This window comes from Protomyctophum bolini (genome assembly GCF_963924005.1).
Source record: "Protomyctophum bolini genome assembly, chromosome: 17".
Classification (NCBI taxonomy): domain Eukaryota; kingdom Metazoa; phylum Chordata; class Actinopteri; order Myctophiformes; family Myctophidae; genus Protomyctophum; species Protomyctophum bolini.
The window spans coordinates 15,585,102-15,604,840 of NC_137878.1; the positions used below are offsets into that span (position 1 = coordinate 15,585,102).

A 19,739-nucleotide genomic window follows, 5' to 3' on the forward strand; every position below is an offset into this window, starting at 1 on the left:
GATAACTGAATAGTAGTCAGTGACTATACCTTATGGCCTCAGTATGAGCAATCCATGCACGCATGCATATGCTGAGTGTTGCGAACTTGACCTACTTTTTAATTCCTGCTGGATAATTATTACGGCATTTTAAAATTAAAACACCAGCGAGTGAGTGTTACTTTGCTTCGTTTATATAGCCTACCATGGACAGCTCCTTTGATAATTTGGACGCGGCAGGATTTTTACAAATCTGGCATCACTTCGATGTTGACGGTAATTATGTTTATATGCTATTTTATAGTGTTTTATGGAATTACAGATTTACGTCGATGATTTATGTAGCCAACGAGTTGCACTTTTTTAGCGTTATCCTTTTTGCATTATTGTATAAATTATAAATCTGTGCTGTTTTGCAAACTGCAAGTATTCATGATGGATGGAATAGCTGGCTACTTTATTAACAGTGAGTGAATGTTTTTGCTTTTTAGATAATGGATACATTGAAGGAAAGGAATTGGATGACTTTTTTCGATACATGTTTACGAAACTGGGAATGAAGGTAAGGGGGGGGGATCCACTCTGAACAAAAACATTAATTCAAGTAAACTACATTAATTAAAAAGTTGACAGAAAAAAAACAGTCTGTGTTCCACGCGTTTCTTCTAGAAGGGTGAGATCTCCGATGATGAAGTGAGCAGACTGAGAGACAGATTCATGTCTGCTTATGACACCACTGCTGATGGCCGCCTGCAGATCCAAGAGGTGAGAATGATTGAAGTTCAATACGTTTGAATCGAGTCGGATTTAAAGGTAGGGTAAGTGATTTTCTTTGGTTAAAAATAAATAAGTCGGTGTTAAACAGCTCTTGGCTAAAGTGTTTGTTGTCTTTAAACGGAACAAACTTTCATGTTGGGACACACATTTTATCCAATCAGGATAGAGAACTCATACATCTGTATACTCTCTCCTGATTGGCTGATTTATTGATTTACCCGATTTTATTTATTTATTTTATTAAAAGAGCTAGAGAGACTCCTAGTCCCTGAAGTTACTGAACAAACACTACAGCAATTATCAATTAGGCTACTATCAGAATAGAGTGCCTTAACAAAAAAATAAAAAAAGTTTTAACCAAAAGATATATCATTTAATCACTGGACTACAATTCCCTTAATGCTTTGGTGCACTTCAGGAAGTATTAAAGTGAGTAAAAATCCCAGGGTGTTTCTTGTCTCCCACACATTAAAATATGATCTGGTTGCAAAAGGGATGTTTTCAAATCTTTTCATAATCTTTCCACAATTCTTCAACAAAGAAAAACGTCGAACATTTTAAATCTTTGAAAATATGCCTTACCATAACATGGTTAAACATTTGACTACTATTACAATTATAATAGCCCAATCTTTAGACCCTTTTGCTTTTACTCATTTTTAATATATAATATTAATATTTAATATTTAATATTGCCCTGTATACAGCAGGGGTAGGCACTGGTGCCAACCTTGGCACAAAGGAAGGTGATCACTGGCACACTGGAATAAATGAAAAATAACAATTACCGGTAAATAAACAATAAAAGAAATGTAGTCAAATAAATTAATTCACTCATATTTGTATGTAAATTACATCCTGCACATCATTCTACATTCATTAAAACTCTGAACTCTGACTGGGGGAGGAAGATAGGAGGCCTATGCTCTGAGTCTAATGATCATAACAATGTGAAAGAATATTTAACAAGGGAAAAGGTTATATTCGTGGACAATCAAAACATGTTGGAATTGTGGTGTGGTGTCATTAAAGTGACACACTGACTATCCAGAAACTAAAAACATGGCACTTTGTTTTAAAAAGGTTGCAGACCCCTGGTATACAGTATAGCCCAGGGGTGGGCAATTATCATGTAGCCTATAGTAGGCTACATGATCATACTACATGCTAAAATGTAGACAGACACTCTATGCAGTATATGTGCTATTTGTTTCTGCTGCAGTTGGCCACCATGATGCTGCCTGAAGATGAGAATTTCTTGCTTCTCTTCCGTCGAGAGACACCGTTGGACAACAGTGTGGAGTTCATGAGGGTGAGGGTCCATACGAGATAATAAGATAAATACTATAGCTTCACTATAGGAGCTGTATGGGAGCTTTACATGTTGCTCAAGGACACTCTTATTGACACTCCTTTTCAAAGTATAAAGATTGACATAATGTATTCCTCTCTCCAGCCCATGTTCCTTCCATTAAACCTTGTGCACTGTGGGTTTCGTGTTGAAGTGGTTATCCATCATGGGTTATATCTTGTATCCTACTGCATTATGTTGCCCAGACAATGAGGTGAATGTTTACTCCTCCTTTCCTCCTTGTATTCAGATCTGGAGAACCTATGACACAGACAGCAGTGGTTACATCTCAGCCATAGAGCTCAAGGTATCCGAGTGTGTTGCTGTCTAAAAACTATCACACAAAAGTAACGAAAATAGCCAATCTACAAACTTATGTGAAATATTTGTATAAATAATTGAAAGTGGGTTTTATAAATATGTAACCAGAGAAAAGTATTAAAGGGAGCTTTTTACGAAGATAACTACCGATTGGATTCATTTTTATCCTTCTATTCATATCCTGAAAATGTGCAGTCTTGAACATACTGTACAAGCTTTCCACCCGACAATGAGGAATACGATATTAGTTCTGAGTTTTCTGGTTGAAGCCATCCGAAGGGGCTAGTGACAGGCAGCACACAAGTGTCATTACTCAGTGTTTGTCTTATTTATTCTGACCACAGTATAGGCCAAAGCAGACCACAGGTAATAAACCTGGAAATCAAGGAAAATAAACTGGTATTACAATAATATTCTTTGAATATAAATGCAATGTATATCGTCTCCGTCGGGTGGGAACCTCATATGTCCAAAACTAATTACTTTTCAGGATTCCAATTCAAAAGTAGCAGATCTACAAGCTCAAACCACAGCGCTTCGCACTGCGTTTCGAACTTGTAGATCTGCTACTTTTGATTCTTTCGTGTGAATCTGTGGCAAGTAGGCCTATAGTGTGTTAATTTCCCCCCAAAAACACAAAATGTTCAAATATGGAGAGATAAGAGTTTCTGCCCAACAGCAATGTTTGCCTGCAATGTATAATGCCTTATACTGTATGTGTCCTGTATACAGGGTTTCCTTCACGACCTCTTCCTTCAGCACAGGAAGTCCATCTCGGCTGAAAAACTAGAGGACTACACTGACACCATGGTAACGAGCTTGGTCTGTGTGTGGATGAGTACACTGTCACCATGGTGACAAGCTGGACTGTGTTGTTGTTGTGGAAGAGTGAAGAGTGAATAGACGGTGAATGCTTCTGATCGGGTTGGGTATTTGGCACAATGCTTTCCTCACCTTTACTTTGATACCAAAATGTCATGTCATGTCCTTTTCTGGACGAGGGCACATTTGAAAATCTTATTGGCCTTTTTAGAGCACGAATATTTTAAGTGTCAATCAATGGATCAGACACGCCTCTTTCCTATACAAACCCATTGTAACTTCAAACTCAATTGGGGGGTTCGAAAATGATTATTAAATTAAATTAATGAAAGAAGTTACAAGTTTGGAGTTACAATGGATTTGTATTGTAAAGGGGTGTGTCTGAATATCAGATATCTAAATACTGAAGCAACTTAACAGCAGCATTCTACACTCAGCTCTTCCTCACGGCTGTCAATCATAATTACCTTTCAAGAATCACCGAGTTGTATGGCGTGGTTACTGTAACTAATGTGTACAGCAGCTGACAATAGACCTTATTGTTCCACTGGGAAATGATTTCCCACAGCACTGTAATTGTTCAACAACAAAACATATACCAGTAGGCCTACACATGAGCACACAATAGCAATACAACAGCAATCATCACAGAAAAAGAAAGACAAGCGTTACACAGGGATAACTTCAGCGTACAGCCTAGGGCAGTGGATCTCTTTTCATTTCAAGGACCCCCCTATAAATCTGTTTAGTGTACAAAAGAACCATTTGGTTCCATTTGTACACACTCAGAGTTATAGACCTGTAAGTGCTATTTAGATGCAATGGGTTGATGTTTGTGGTTAGGTGTGGGGAGCCCATTTACCCTCGCAGCATAACAATTAAGTTAACTACTTGAACCCCAGCATCCCTATTCTGGGGATGAACATTCACCAAAAAAAAAGTATATTTCCGGGTAAGATATCTGGTGTATAGTGGGAAAAGAAAAGTGCAGTTGCAGGTCAGGTCAGTTTTTACAAAGTATAGAGGTTAAAAAGGTGGGCTTATGATGAGCCCAAGTTAACATAGAGTCCTGCTGGGTTGATTCTGACAATAAGCCACTCCCATCGTGTGTGTGTGTGTGTGTGTGTGTGTGTGTGTGTGTGTGTGTGTGTGTGTGTGTGTGTGTGTGTGTGTGTGTGTGTGTGTGTGTGTGTGTGTGTGTGTGTGTGTGTGTGTGTGTGTGTGTGTGTGTGTGTGTGTGTGTGTGTGTGCGCGCGGTCATCCATAGTGTATAGGTCACAGCTCCCACCTGTCTCTATGCATATAGACATTAAGATTAAGATTAATTAAGTCCTAACTTATCCAGAGACCATATTAAACCTGTCCTCCACAACCTACACTGGCTCCACGGGCCGCCAAACAAAGTATTCATTACAAAATCCTGCTCACCACCTACACAGCACTAAACAACCTGGCTCTGAACCCTATGTCCCCTCCCGTTCCTCACTCAACATACTCAAAAGCCACCTCTTCAAGATTGCTTTCGCAGCTGAGGTCTGGTTAAGATGTTCCCCGAATCCATGCTTAACCTTTTATCTATTATTTTTAATCTAGCACTAGCTCTAGCGCTGATCTCTTACTTATTTTTTTCCCCTAAAGCCTGGTTCCTTACTTTTTCTTTATGTAAAGAGAAAACTATCTAGAAAAGCGCCATAACTAGAAAATTATGGCACTATTATTTAGAAGTATTGATTGATTGATTGAAATCTTTATTAACAGTTTGCAGAATTACAGTACATTTCAAGCACAAACTCAATACAAAGACTCTTAACTGTGAGTGGACGACCCAATTAAGCCTTACACTTGTTTACAACAGGGTCCACATTGTTCAATTCATCAAAACATTTAGAGACAAACAAATAGACACTTCTATGTAGTTAAAGAACAGAACAGGAATTCATCATATAGGAAGCGAAAAGGGAAAAAAAGTATATATACAGTGAGGGGAACAGGGGGATAAAAGAAAAGAAAACGAAAGACAGAGTGTAGGGCGCCTGCACACAACACCATGCGTTGATGCCATGTGTGCATATGTGCAGGCACCCAACACCACGTCCATACAAAAACATAGTACAATCCATAGTACAAAGACAGAGTGTAGGGCGCCTGCACACAACACCATGCGTTGATGCCATGTGTGCATATGTGCAGGCACCCAACACCACGTCCATACAAACACATAGTACAATCCAGATACAAATTCAGCTTTTACAGAGGCCAGTTTCGAATTGCAGCCATCCGTAGGTGCCCTTTGAGAGCAGTTTTGAAGGAGCCAAGGGATTCACATGTCTTAATGACTGTTGGTAGGGCGTTCCACATTTTGGTCGCATAGGAGCGAAAAGAATTTAGTCTACACAGCAGTCTAGCACACTCTGTAGTCAGTGATGTCCATTAATTGACATCATTACAGTGACTTTTTTTACATTTACCTCATTAACTGCTTTATTGCCTTTTTAAATGTCAATAATCAGACGATAGACACATGTGCTCCTTTAATACTACCCTTTTCTTTGTAGATGAAGATGTTTGACAAAAACAGAGATGGCAGATTGGACCTAAATGACCTGGCCAGGTGCTGGTGACTCATCACTTCTCATCCTCCTTAAGAAATATTTTAAAAGCTTTGTTTATAAATTGAACTTTTCTACTGCATGCTACCGGCTATATTATCGATAATTCCTTATTTGAATCAAGCCTTTTATTTATACTTCAACATAATATAGTACATTTTTCCTAAGATAACGAAAACAGCCGATCTATATCAGGGTATTTGGTCAAAAATGTGATTATATCTTTTATTTTGTCTATATTGCAAGTTTAAAAGTTTCTTAAAAATATTTGGGAGTTTCTATGCAGAGGCCGTTTCTATGCAGGCCGATGTGGCGCAAAATGATGTGATTGCGTCAGCTCACTTGAAACCTTGATGCATGTCATAGTAAAAAATCACACCAGTGTGAAGTGAGGGACGCTAATATATTAAAATCTAACTCATGTTAATTAGGAGATGTAAAACAAACGGTGCCAACACAAATATTAAATGCCATTAACAATTAAGAGACAATATGACTTAATGAGGGACATAATATGACGTAAATTTTCCATTCATTGTCAATGGCGTTTTTAAAACAAACAGTGAACTAAAAACAAATATTAAACCTAGTCTCACGTATAGCGATACTACTGTGTGGATATTAGTCTCGTCCCTCTCAGTGTTAGATTTGTTTTCACAATGTCCCGCTCCCAATTTGAATACTGGGCCCTGGTTTGGTTATAGCCTGGCAGTGGTTCCAGATTAATCTGGTTGGCCGTCACCATTTCGGCTGTGATGTCCGTGATGAGAGGGGCCAGACTTTTAATCTGCCTGGTATGGGGCAATATGCATTGCAAAGGCAGATGAAGGCTGGCTACGAGAGGCTAGTAAAAAACAGTACCAGGTACTACTTTTGCCCAATGGAAAACCAAAAGATGCTAGATAGATAAGATTCCTTCATCCTAGTCAATAAACATACATTTATTGACAGCTTGTATATTGCTGATCGATACATTTATTGTTATTCTACTCTTTCATATTCGCTCATTTCAGAATCTTAGCCCTGGAGGAGAACTTCTTGCTTAAGTTTAAGATGGACGTAAGTCATTTTGAGGTGTTTTTACATTTTTGTTATGGACTTTGTCAGTTTATGTATAAAAATACCAATCAATGGGATGTGCACAATGCTTCTCTTGCATGTGATTGTTCTTCCAGGCGTGCAGTCAAGAGGACAGAAAGAGGGACTTTGAGAAGATATTTGCTCATTATGATGTTGTGAGTTCCACTTCTCATTATCTAGGTATTATCTAGGTAGTGCACTGCTTTACTGCTGTTATTTTAACCTCTTGACACACAGTGAATCTGCTGTATGTAAAATTCACACCTGTTTGAAGTGAGGGGCGCTCTAATCATCATACATCATCATCAAGAATGGTGGTCCCTTATTGGCAAAGGGTTCCCACTGACATACCCAGCCGATTTGTTCAGACACATATGACGTAAATTCTCCATTCATTGTCAATGGCATTTTTAATGTTTGTTCAGACAACACAAACATTAAACACTATAGCTGTTTATAGGAGGCCTCAATAATGAATCTATTAACTGTAAGCTAGTACATTTAGCAACTTTTTAAGTGTGGCCCACTCCTTCCTTACTATATCGTATGTGCCTGACTGGATCTCAACTATTGTGTGTGCCTGTGCCTATTGTTTAAGGCAGTGAAACTCAAACATTTTAATTTCACAGACCTCCATAACTCTTGAGAGTGTACAAATGAACCATTCTATTTCTCTCAGAGTTGGAGACCAGTTAGGACCCCCTCAAGAAAACGTGAGAATCCCTGGACCTCACTTTGAGAACGACTGGTTTAAGGCAGCTACTTATTTAACCTTTATTTAACCAGTAAATAAATACCCATTGAGACTGTGGGCTAGATTTTGAAGGTGCGTTTTACCTATTACAGTAATATGAGCTGGGGGCGTGAGGTATGTCATATTGCAATTTTAAGCATGTTAAGAAGCGCTTTCGACACCCCGTGGAGTGCGCAAAACGGCCTTGAATTAGTCATGGGAGTGTTTAAGGCGTGTTTGAGAGTTACCCAATCAACATGTCCGTACTATTTTCTTTACCAGTCAGCTGATGTCACATACGGAATGCGCACTTTGGGGATCGTTATTATTACATTTCTTCAGGCTGGCACCATAGAAGACATGACATATGACTTTGTCACATTTGGGTTAATTATTCCTATTGCACTGCATGCTGTCACCTTTATGCCTCAAAATAAGTTGTTTCTATTGAGAAACACCAGTAAAATTATATTTTAATTTAAATTATAATTATATTATATTTGAAATGAGTAATGAGTTGAATGCGTGGTGCGTATGCCCGTGATGGTATGGTCTTCGCTCGTAGCATTTTATTGAAGAAGACTTGGATCGAGTGTGATACAGCGTATGAAAGCAAACCTCTCAAGGATTATGGAGATGTTTTTATTTATTTTTAAGGTTGAGAAATGAAATAATTATGGTCGTTTCTAATCTCAACCTTTCAAAAAGAATGGATGCGTCTTTTGCTGGCTGTTGCCATGTCTCATAGAAACAAGTAAATAGGTCTATAAAAATAATCCCAAAATAAGCGCATATAACAGGGGTCTGTAACCTATTTTAAATGAAGTGCCATGTTTTTATTTTCTAGATAGTGAGTCTGCTATATCCAGATTAATTTTAATGACACCACATTAAAATATAAAACATATTTTGATTGTCCACAAATATAAAGTCCTTCCATCTTTTTAAATATTTTCTTGCACATTGTTATAATGATCATTATATATCCGCCTGCAGTCAGAGTTCATAGTTTTAATGAATGAATGTGATTCATTGTGAGCTGGTAGATCTGCTATTTTCAAAAGTAACATTTTAATTACATTTTTGTATTAGCCGTCCTTAAATTGGGCAAATGCATTAATCTGGGGATCCTTGACATGGGAATGTGCTGTGTGAGGATCACTGGTTTAAACAACATTAGGAGAAACCTTTAGAAACAAGAAAAGCAACCACAACTACCAATATTTACAAGCAACTTTACAGAAAAAGAAGCCGCTTATAATAAACAGACTTGGCAACACTCCAGCAGCGTCCCAGAGCCGCTCAAGTGTAAAATCAAACAGTGCTTTAAATTCTTTTTGCGTTTATGAGGTGCCTAGACCCACGTCTAATCGTTATGCGCAGGTCAAGGGGCTTAATAGCAAATTGCGCAAAGCGAAAATAATTAACATATGGACACTCCCACAATGCTAAAATATTCAGCAACGTCGTATTCCATATGTGTGTGCGTTCAACACGGGACGATAAGGCTTTCATAATACGATTGTGCGCAGAGCGAGGCCAATTTATGTATTACCACATGGTAAAACGCACCTTCAAAATCCAGCCCTGTGTCTCTTTTACAAGTGGGAACTGGCCAAGAGGCAGAAATTACACTTCAATACTACATCATAAATGCCACATTTCTGAACAGCAAATAAAACATCCATAATACACCTCAAAGTACCAATCAAATCACAAAAGTCCTAATCTTTTAGTAGTCCTAATCTTTTTTAGTAGCAGGGCAAACCTTTCTAGGGAAGGCTGGATTGAGTGTGTGTGAGCATTCCTTTGTCACTGTATATTTGCATCGGCCTATATGTTAAAATAAAACATTTTACCCATCGTGTGTGTGTGTGTGTGTGTGTGTGTGTGTGTGTGTGTGCGCGCGACTGTGCGTGTGTGTGTGCGTGTGCGACTGTGCGTGCGTGTCTCAGAGTAAAACAGGGGAACTGGAGGGCCCTGAGGTAGATGGATTTGTCAAGGACATGATGGAGCTGGTCAAGGTGAGATAAAAGGTTTTCTTCCAATCGTTCTTATTTTGACCCATTATTTTAATGTTACATTTCTGCTTTTAGTGTCTTTTGTTTTTCTGTGGGGGTGGGGAAGTGGGGGCAATTATATTTGGGGGCTGAATTCAATCCCCTCCTGAGCACAAAATGTGTCCCTCAGACGGGTGTGGGCATGAGTCCGACATCCCATTAAGTCTTGCACTTTTTAAGTCGATCGCTCTGGGCAAGAGCACCTCTTAAATTCCTAAATTGTAACTGTTGCTACTGTAGGTCACAGTTTACTATGAAAACCTGCCGTCATTCAGTCCGGCAGACACACCCCCATATATGGCCGTCAGTCCCTCACGCCTCGTGACACGTCACATTCCACATATGGCCGTCTCCATATATGAAGATCACGACACTGACCTCATCAAGCCCTGGATACCATACATGGAGAAGACTGGATCATCACCTAGATCTGCATAAATGGAGCCGGGCCAGCAACTCTACTTCTGACCTCAAACATCAAACCCTTAGATCTCCATAAATGGTGCTGACCTGTTCTGACATTCCATAAGTTGACCTTCCCCTTTTGACTTATACTGCACCTGTCCATTCAAACTCTAGACGTCCCAAAGTTATTAGTGCAGCCGCACCCAGAAGCCGGCGAAAACTATAAAGTTCTCAACAGGCCAGAAAATTAAGGCCTGGCCCTACCTGGGCCCTCATCAAACCCTGTACACTCAAGACACTGCCCCTGCTGCCACCCTTAGATCTCCATATGGAGCTGACCTGTTCTGACATTCCATATGTTGATCTGACCTCATCAAACCCTGTACACTCAAGACACTGCCCCTGCTGCCACCCTTAGATCTCCATATGGAGCTGACCTGTTCTGACATTCCATATGTTGATCCGACCTCATCAAACCCTATACAGTGTACACTCAAGACAGTACAGACAGTACACTATGGCCAGTACAGAATTCACTGGGGGGTGTAGTCTCAGGAGCTGGCGAATAGCTTTTATTCATTCAAAAACAAATCATAGTGCTGCTTTAACTTCATTCATCTTGAAAAATACAAGTCGATGCAACATAGGCACCATAGTCAGCTTGTGATAGCATGTTTTATTGGTCTCTGTGATAACATCCCTCCCCCTGCCCCAACAGCCCAACATCAGTGGAACCGACCTGGATAAGTTCCGGAAGGCTCTGATGGGACACTGTGACATCAATGGCGACGGAAAGATCCAGAGGAACGAGCTGGCCCTCTGCCTGGGTCTGAAACTCAGCTAATGAAGAGTGATGCACAGCACACTATTAATAATTACAATTAAAACTGCCTATCTTCTTCCTTTTCCTTTCCTTGTTGTTCACTCACTTCTTGTTTACACCTTATGAGCGTGTGAAGAAGTGGTCCAATTATTTGTGCACACTCAATCTATTTATGTGATTATGTTTGTGCTTTTGTGGGTATAATAATGATATAAAACTTGTAAACCTACGTTCCATGCCAAGTATCCACAGATCAGAACAATTTAAATAATACATATAATTTAATACAAAAAAACGAATTATTGTATTAGGAAGTCATTGCTGTGTTTGTATTATGAGCGGTAGTATATCAGTACAATATGGATGCACTAATGTAAAGAGTGTAATAGGTAGATTACTAGAATAACGCTTTGCTATGGTAGTTTTAAAACAGATGTTCATATTGTCCTGGAACTACACTATAGTTCATAGTAAAAAATTAAAATAATGAAAAGAAATAGTCAATTTGATGTAGATTTGTTTTTGTTGTTAACGCAGCACATGTGTACTTTTACTCTTGGGGTCTTTCGCTGTTTCTTTTATCCAGAGTGGAGACTTTATGAACTCTCCCTAGAGATGGACATACTGTTATCAGTGTTGTTGGTTTCAACAGTCAGAAAGCACCTACACTGGAGCAGTTGGGGTCTGCGGTCTGGAGTTTCAGGTATCATAATTGATCAACAAACATGCTTTAAAACGTTTTATTTAAGGGCTTTTGAGGATAGATCTGGTTTGTTTTGTGCCTTTTGTACATTGCACGTGGTAGGAGTGACAGTGTGTGTACAGTATGGCTACACATTGGGAACACAGTCCGCAGAGGTTGTGAAAAGATCTACCCTTCCCTCTCTCTCAAGCATATAGGACCATAATGGATCTCCTTCTCAACCTTACAGTTTCATGTTCACTGCACATGGCAACCACAGTATTCAAATGGCACCAAAAAGCTAAATTGACTTACTGGAAGGGAGTGGTGCACCATGTCAAAGCACTCACCAATCGCCACGGACATACAGTGCAGACTAGAGCAAACAACCTGGCATAAGTGCAGGGTGGTGCTGAAAGCTTCTGTGTATGAGGGTTCATTGTGTGTGGCTGTGCTTTTGTTGAGCCTTGTTGTGTTCTGGATGCATTGTTATTGCAGGTTTATTAAAGCAAAGCCGCACAGCTTTAGTGGCTTAAAGCCCAGTAGATGTAGATAGATTGAAGAAAGAGATTGTGTTTGTAAAGACCTTGCATCGTTGTGTTCTTGTTGCCTTGTGTGTGCAACCTTCACTACTTTCCCTATCTCCTTTCCTTGAACTCTTTCCTCCATCTCTTCCTTGCTTCCTTCTGTCCTACTTCACTCTCTGGTACTCCTTTCCCCATTCCTACCCTGACTTAATGCCTCCTTTGTTTCCCTCCTTCTGTCATTTAATCCTCTCCCTTGTAGCCTACTCTTGTGTTATATTCTGCCCTACAAAGCCAAAGTGCAGTAACTACATTTTTGGACACACCAAATTATTTACCGGTATTTATATTCCAAAGGTCAAATTACCCTTCAGGATTTTGGGGGATAAACAATAACCTTAAGAACATATATACATATCACTTATATGCCAATATCTCATTTGGCTGACCAGTTGAAACACTTTTAAACCCATTAATCCCATTTCTACATTTTTACTTTGTAGTATTCATTCCTTCAGCTATTCCACCCTTTCATCCATGTTTCTATGCACCATCATCACTAACAGATACAAGTGTTATAAAAAATATATTTAACACAGTGCATCAAACAAAACTAAATCACAGCAGCCTCAAGTTCAAGTAAGAAATGAAAAACATCCAAACATGCACATTTTTCCACGACAGCTGAGCCTGGCCTGGCCAAAGGCCAACCAGATGCCAAACCAAATACCAAGAGCCCATTTGCCAAACAGCCGGTGGCACTCGAGGAAATTACAGAGGACAGCTAACAAGAGTCAACACACCCCAAGTCTCTGTAATCTGAGAGAGACTTGTGCTCACAGTCATTGCCTGGCCTTTTTATGTTTCATAACGGAGCTCATGATTCTGCACACAGATGCTCGTCATGGCCACCGATCAGGGTGTGTCCTACTTAGTGCACATGTGCATTGGTGGGAAGTATAACAAGTTAACAACGGGCTCTCTGGATGAATTACAGGCAGACAACAGATGCCCAAACTGAGAAGCGAGAAGCAGACACACAACCACAACAATTAAGCATAGGGAATAATGCATAATGAATGAGTTACTATGACTCGAACATTCTGTACCCGAAGGAAACTTAAGTGGTTAGAGGCAGCCTGCCAGTTACCTGGTTACACATTTGTTGATATACGTAATTAGGAAATGTAAGTGGTTACAGGCAGCAGCCTTACAAATATGATAATTGATAGTTGATACAGAATTACGTTTAGGCTACCCCACCGAGTCACCGACACACACCCTCTCTCTCTCCCTCTCAATATCTCTTTCCATTTTTCACCTCCTTTATGTCTCCCCCTCTATCATTCTCCCTCTGTCCTAACCTCAGCCCAGCGTCTTTCTCTCCATCTTTCCCCCTATCACCTCTCCTCCCTGTTTGTTCTCCTCCATTCTCCTGGTTTGGTCTCAATGTTCTGTCTCTGATAGCTGTTATTAACTGCACGTGTCTCCGCCTACCGGCGAAGAGTGTGTGTGTGCTTAACCTGTCACATAGGCATAAATACGGTCATCAAGAGCCACAAGGGACGAGCCACCATGTTAAGACTTGAAGGCCAATTCTGTGGTGTGGTTGTGTCTTCTGTACATCAGAGGTATAGGTAGGCTAAATGTTAATGTAATGTAAACAGGCTTCTAAGGCCATCAAACATCCCATGTTAAAACACTGCATGTAGTTCAAAGTTGACCCTGTGATTTCTGACTGAACCTTCACAGAGTCATAGCACCTGACTGAGACCCACTGTTCACGACGCAAGAACCACACCTTTGAGAAAGCTTAAGATTGTTTATTGAATGAAAAAGAATGGACAAGGGGAAGGGGCGTAGGTTCTGGGAGGGTTGCTGACCCAGGAGTTTGGCAAAGAGGTCATTTGCATCATCACGGCTTTGTGCATTGGACGGTGACCCCCCCATGCAGGAATCTGAGAAATGGGAGAGGAGAGGGAGAGAGAAAGCTAATTTGAATAGAAACTGAAAATGGAGGAGCAGGGAAAGAGCAACTATGGATGTGAATGGGGTGGAGGAGGGATGTGAAAAGCCTGTTGTAAAGCGGCTTGTGTATGCAACACAGGCAAGACAAGTGAATAATGCAAAAACCATAGCTCGGCTTCTGGATGGTTTGGGCAGGATTTAAGTAGTGCCCATGATTTGGGTGTAGGATGGGGTAAAGGTGTAGTTTTCACCCTGAATATCTGTTGTCCCAACTCCATTTACTGAGCTCAACCCTTAATTTCATGGAGCGGAGCCAAAAATGCCCACATTAGAGGTACATAATATATGAGTAAGCATGTATCTGGGGCCAAAAGCAACAGGGAGCTTGATCAAGTCAGTCAAAAGGACACCATAGGACTTTATGCCCAGGGTCCTGAAGAAGAATCATTGCTCATAAACGGCCATGTCTAAGAGGTTTCAGAGATCTATTAGTCTCTCAAGATTGTGTCGCTGTTTTTCTGTTATTTGCCGATGGGATTCTCAGATTGGAGATCTATGGATTTGGCCCTTCAGGTAAACATGAATGTAACATTGCGTTTTCACATGCTTAATGTTTTATACATGTTTTGCCACTAGATGTCACCCAGACACAACTTGAACATCAAAGTAGACCTGCATGGGCACAAAGCTAGTTTGGTTTATGTTTAAATGCATTTGTTTGTAATACAATTTATTAGAATCTAACATCTGATAATAGGATTAATAGCACTGGACAAGATGCTCACCATGATAACTAATCTTGGCCATGATCTTATCAAACAGATCTTTATCAAACAGAATAAAACTAGTAGGTTACTTAATCCAGGTTCTCAAATAAACGTGCAAATATATTACATTTTATGTGCCATCCTTTAGTTTTCAGGCACATGCATGATGCAGTTTTGGTTGTAAACAGTAAAACTGTGGTTCTCAGGCTGTTGAAGTTGAAGTACATAGAAATGGGCAGTAGGTGTCGCATTAGCTTTAGTTATTAACTGAAGGACTGGTTGGAAAGCTGTCTTGCGTTGCCAGATGATCAGAGGTTGGTCTCGGAAACCCAGACGTTTTTGAGTGGTGGAACCACTCCAAGGAACAGCAATGTCCGTCCTAACCTATGTGACAATGACTATGTGACTGTAGTTGTTTAGAGTACCAGTAGGGGCAAAAGTGGCGCTGTTTTGCCAGAAACAGAGAGAGAGAGATAGTGTTGCACTGTTGCCTGCTAATTAGAGAGAGAGAGAGAGAGAGAGAGAGAGAGAGAGAGAGAGAGAGAGAGAGAGAAAGAGAGAGAGAGAGAGAGAGAGAGAGAGAGAGAGAGAGAGAGAGAGAGAGAGAGAGAGAGAGAGATAGGCAGGGGGAGAGGGAGTTGCACCACTCAGTTCACACGGGTGTGATTTTTATTTCAGAGGTCGACTTAAATAATACATATAATTTACTGGTCCAGTTGCTTACAGCGGCTGTAAGCACCCCCTGTATGGGGTACTTATGGATACTGTCAAAGTATATAGACATCTTTAGTGTTAGGTCTAATCAATCTGATTCAAGCAAATGGATGAATAGGCCTGTACCTAACCTTACCGCACACTGAACATAGATTAGATAGGGTAGGTTGGCTACCTATATGTCCTCTCTCTTGTCACTTAATTGTGTTCAAGTCAAGTGCATTTCTTTGTTTTGAATGGAGACAATAATAATATGTTTAATATAATATATTAAATAAATATGAATGTATTACACAATATGTAGGCTGGCTTATTTATAATAATAAATGTATAATAATATATAGGTTATACTAGGCTATAATAGGCTACATTATAATAAAAACACATTTGAATGAATTGTTTCAAAAAGCTCTCAATCAAAAGACTCGAGGTGAGGTGAGGCGAGGTGATGTAACGTCTCTATGCCTATACTGTCTGTCAATATCTTATACCTGTACCTACCTATATAGCTCTTAAAAATCACCATAATTAGTGGAGCCATCGACGTTGGCGTTTAAATAGAAACACGTATTTGGTTGTTGTACAGTAGGCTATCCCCTAAGTGAAAGGGGATTTATAATGAATATATTTTCATACGGTGGGGGTGGCTCTAATTCACCAACACCGATCATGTTCCATTTCATTAAGGTGCTTTATTGCCATAATAAAAGACACAGTAGCTCAAGGCGGGGCCACGGGAACGCGCGATGAGCTGCTGGCGGTCGCGTTCGTTTTTACACACGCACAGTGGCTAGCGTTGCCATGTCTGCTTATATTAAAGCGATTTTGCATGGGCTTGTTTTTTCTGTTTAAACTTGGTGCCTTGTTTCTTTAATGTGTTGTGTAGTTGTTTATTTGGGCTTGTTTTCTGATGTTGTTTAAACTTTAAACCAGTGGTCCTTAAACATTTTCATGGCAATGACCCTTTCCCCTTCCCCATTTGACCACAGGAACAGAGTCAGCAGGCCCCCAAAAAATATTCTGTGCCAAGATTTGTCATATTATGTTTTAAAAAATATATTCCAATTTAAATTACTAGATTTTCAGAACTAGAATAGTTCTGTTTGGAATTCCAAAATCCGTACTAGCCCTAGTCGGTATTAGTCGCTTACTTGTGGCTTGTTTTCACAAAACCTGGCAACATTGACACTGGGCAGCAGAATCACGTCAGCTGTCTCTGTAGCTCCTAAACTTCACACACACAAGCACCGACCAGGCGACCACTATGTCGGGATAGCGTGCACAAAATCCAGTTTGCCTTTCTTCCTAAAGCTTCAAGCTTTCAACAAGGATATATATATACCGGTGTTCTTCACACACATTATACGTTCTTCTCTTCAGGATGTTTTACAGTTTGGAAAAATGGGATTCACCGGCGGGTGGAAACTAACGTTGTCTCTTTGTAATTCAATCGGTGTTTTGCTTTCCGTCGCCGGCCGGAGGAGCAGCAGTGATCCGCCGTGTAGGGCTGTGTGACCCGGGGAAAGGTGCCCTGTGGACCCGCCGGGGGAAACAAGTTGCTTTATACCTCTATTCATTCATGGACTACTAAATACCCTCTGAAATCTATTCGTAATCAAAGAGAAACAGCCAGTGACAATGGAGACTGTGATGGAAAGAGAATGCAGCGCGCTGGGAGGACTTTTCCAGACAGTAATAGGGGATATGAAGGTAAATATTAATTTTAATCTGCCACCGTCTTAATTAGCCTATATCATGAACTGAAATTAAGCTCTTATTACGTGTGCGCAAATGATAAAGCCATGCTGCATGTGTCATGTAATAATAATAGGCTGTTCCTGCCATTGGGGCTACCCGGGGCGACATGCGTTACAATATCATCCTGCGGTTATAGGCGCACAATAGCAGAGGCTAGTCATTATCCTTCATAGATACTACTTAATGTAGATGTCTATATGCCCAATTAATTTCATAATGAGAGAGAGAGAGAGGCTCCGGGGCCGTGGCCGTGTCTCTCTCTAGGTTGTTTCGTGGGCCTAATTGTGCGTATACTGCAGAGAGGTGCGGTGGGTGTGTTCTGTTCCATTGACAACTAACGCAGTCTAGTCTTCAGACGGCTTTATTATGTCTCCTGGCTGTACCAGAACGCCTGGAGCTGAGTGCTCCATCGTGATTATCACATAACAGGCTTCTGTCAATGATTTTCATTGATTTAACCATAAGATTAATAATAAATAATCTATAGGATATATGATTTTTCTGGTTGGGTTGTGTGATCTGGTATTTAATTGTTTTTTCTCGATTTCCTTTGTTAAGGAATGTCCCCCCCAAACCAATGTGTGGATAACAAACGTGCTATTTTAGTGTGTGTGTGTGTGTGTGTGTGTGTGTGTGTGTGTGCGCGCGCGCGCTAATCCAAACCTACTGACCTAGTATGGGTGCGCGTGCGTGAGTGCGCACGTCGCACTTTGACACCATAATAGATAGACCAGACCAGTACACGCACGCACTTCTGAAAGAGCTATGTGACGTCATAACAGGTGGTTTTCTGACAGGTGTGCTTTGGAGTGGGCTCCCCTTCTCAATCTGTAGCCATCAGAGCATATTAAGGTTTATTTATTTTTTCATTTTCGTCGATGATGTCCAACCTGTGACTAAGTGTGCATGGTCATTTAATCAGAGTTGTCCCCATATTGGAAAAGCTGATGCTGCCTAAAATGCTATCAATGTCGGCGAGTATGCCAGTCTAGTATGCCAATCCGATGCCACATAATTTATCACATGAGTAATCAATTATTTTGAATGTTTCAGATGATGTTGCACTACTGTTTTATATAGTATTTTTGTCATTTTGTATTTATGCCTACAGTAGAACAGTAGTTCTCAAACCTTTTATTTTCAGAGTTACAGACCTGTAAGGGTATTTGGTTCCATTGGTATACACTTTCAGAGTTGCAGACCTGGCTGTAAGGGTCCATTTGGTTCCATTGGTATACTATCAGAGTTACAGACCTGTAAGGGTCCATTTGGTTCCATTTGGACACTCTGAGTTACAGATCTGTAAGGGTCCATTTGGTTCCATTTGTGCAGAGTTGCAGATCTGTAAGGGTCCATTTGGTTCCATAATTGGTACACTATCAAGTTACAGACCTGTAATAGTCCATTTGGACACTGAGTTACAGATCTGTAAGGGTCCATTTGGTTCCATTTGTACACTCTCAGAGTTACAGACCTGTAAGGGTCCAGGAACCCCCTCAAGGAACCCTGAGAGTCTAACCCAACTTTGAGTACAACTGTCCTAGATCTTTTTTAAATTACACATTGGTATCGGATCGGTACTCTGTAAGTGTATCAACCAATACGCAAGTTATGGTTATCGGAATCCATTCTGTATCGGGAAGGAAAACAAATCGGTATTCGGTGCATCTCTAGATTTAATGAGTACATTTACATTATCAATATAGCCTGAGGAAAGATGATTATGAATTCCTATAGTGATGTTTGATTCATACAGATTGGTGAGAGGCACTTCAGCCCTCAAGGAAATTGCCCAATCTTAAATGTTAATCTCTTAATTTGAATGGGTTGAATGCTTATGGGTTTAAATCTATTAGCCTTCTATACACCTGTTTTATTCTGAAAATGACTGAATTTAACTGATAACCAATATGGTTTACATACAACATGAATCACTAAGAATAGCATAGTCATTCAACAAGTACTTTCACACACCCTTTTATGTTGTACTTTTATAGCTACTTTCATTGTTTTATTTATCTTTAAATCAATATTTATCTGGGATATTTATTTATCTTTAAATCAATATTTATATGGGATATAATTTCTGGGGGTTTCTTTTCTTTTAGGTTTATTTTTTGCCTTAACTCCAAATAGAGAAACAATAGATTTAAGAGAGCTGAAGCTCTTAACATTTCCTCTCCAATCTAATGGTTATAGAGGTGCTCACATCGATCGGCCACCGATCGGTGATTGGCCGATTTTCACTCCAAATGACTTTGGAGTCTTTTATGCCATTTTGGAGGTATAAATCAAATATAGTATAATATTGTTTTGCATCTTTTTGACAGGCCTAAACATTCTCCCCTTCCTTCCCATGCAGTTGC

At 40.1% G+C, this 19,739-nt stretch overlaps 2 protein-coding genes across 2 annotated transcripts in view; both read left to right on the forward strand.

Annotated features, from left to right (window-relative positions):
* Positions 1-147: 147 nt before the first annotated feature.
* On the forward strand, positions 148-11,354 carry LOC308332390 (secretagogin). The gene is made up of 11 exons (XM_080788277.1): positions 148-255; positions 471-541; positions 649-744; positions 1,979-2,068; positions 2,358-2,414; positions 3,161-3,238; positions 5,806-5,861; positions 6,873-6,918; positions 7,035-7,094; positions 9,628-9,696; positions 10,856-11,354. Exons 1-11 carry the CDS (start codon positions 186-188, stop codon positions 10,979-10,981), a joined length of 819 nt encoding a protein of 272 aa, XP_080644403.1. The 5' UTR covers positions 148-185; the 3' UTR covers positions 10,982-11,354.
* Positions 11,355-16,869: 5,515 nt separating this feature from the next.
* Positions 16,870-19,739, forward strand: part of LOC308332388 (protein MTSS 1-like) — an 80,246-nt gene continuing 77,376 nt past the window's right edge. Inside the window, exon 1 of the mRNA XM_080788274.1 lies at positions 16,870-17,325. Within this exon, the coding sequence (XP_080644400.1) occupies positions 17,254-17,325 (72 nt within the window). The 5' untranslated portion in view covers positions 16,870-17,253. The remainder of the gene's footprint in view (positions 17,326-19,739) is intronic.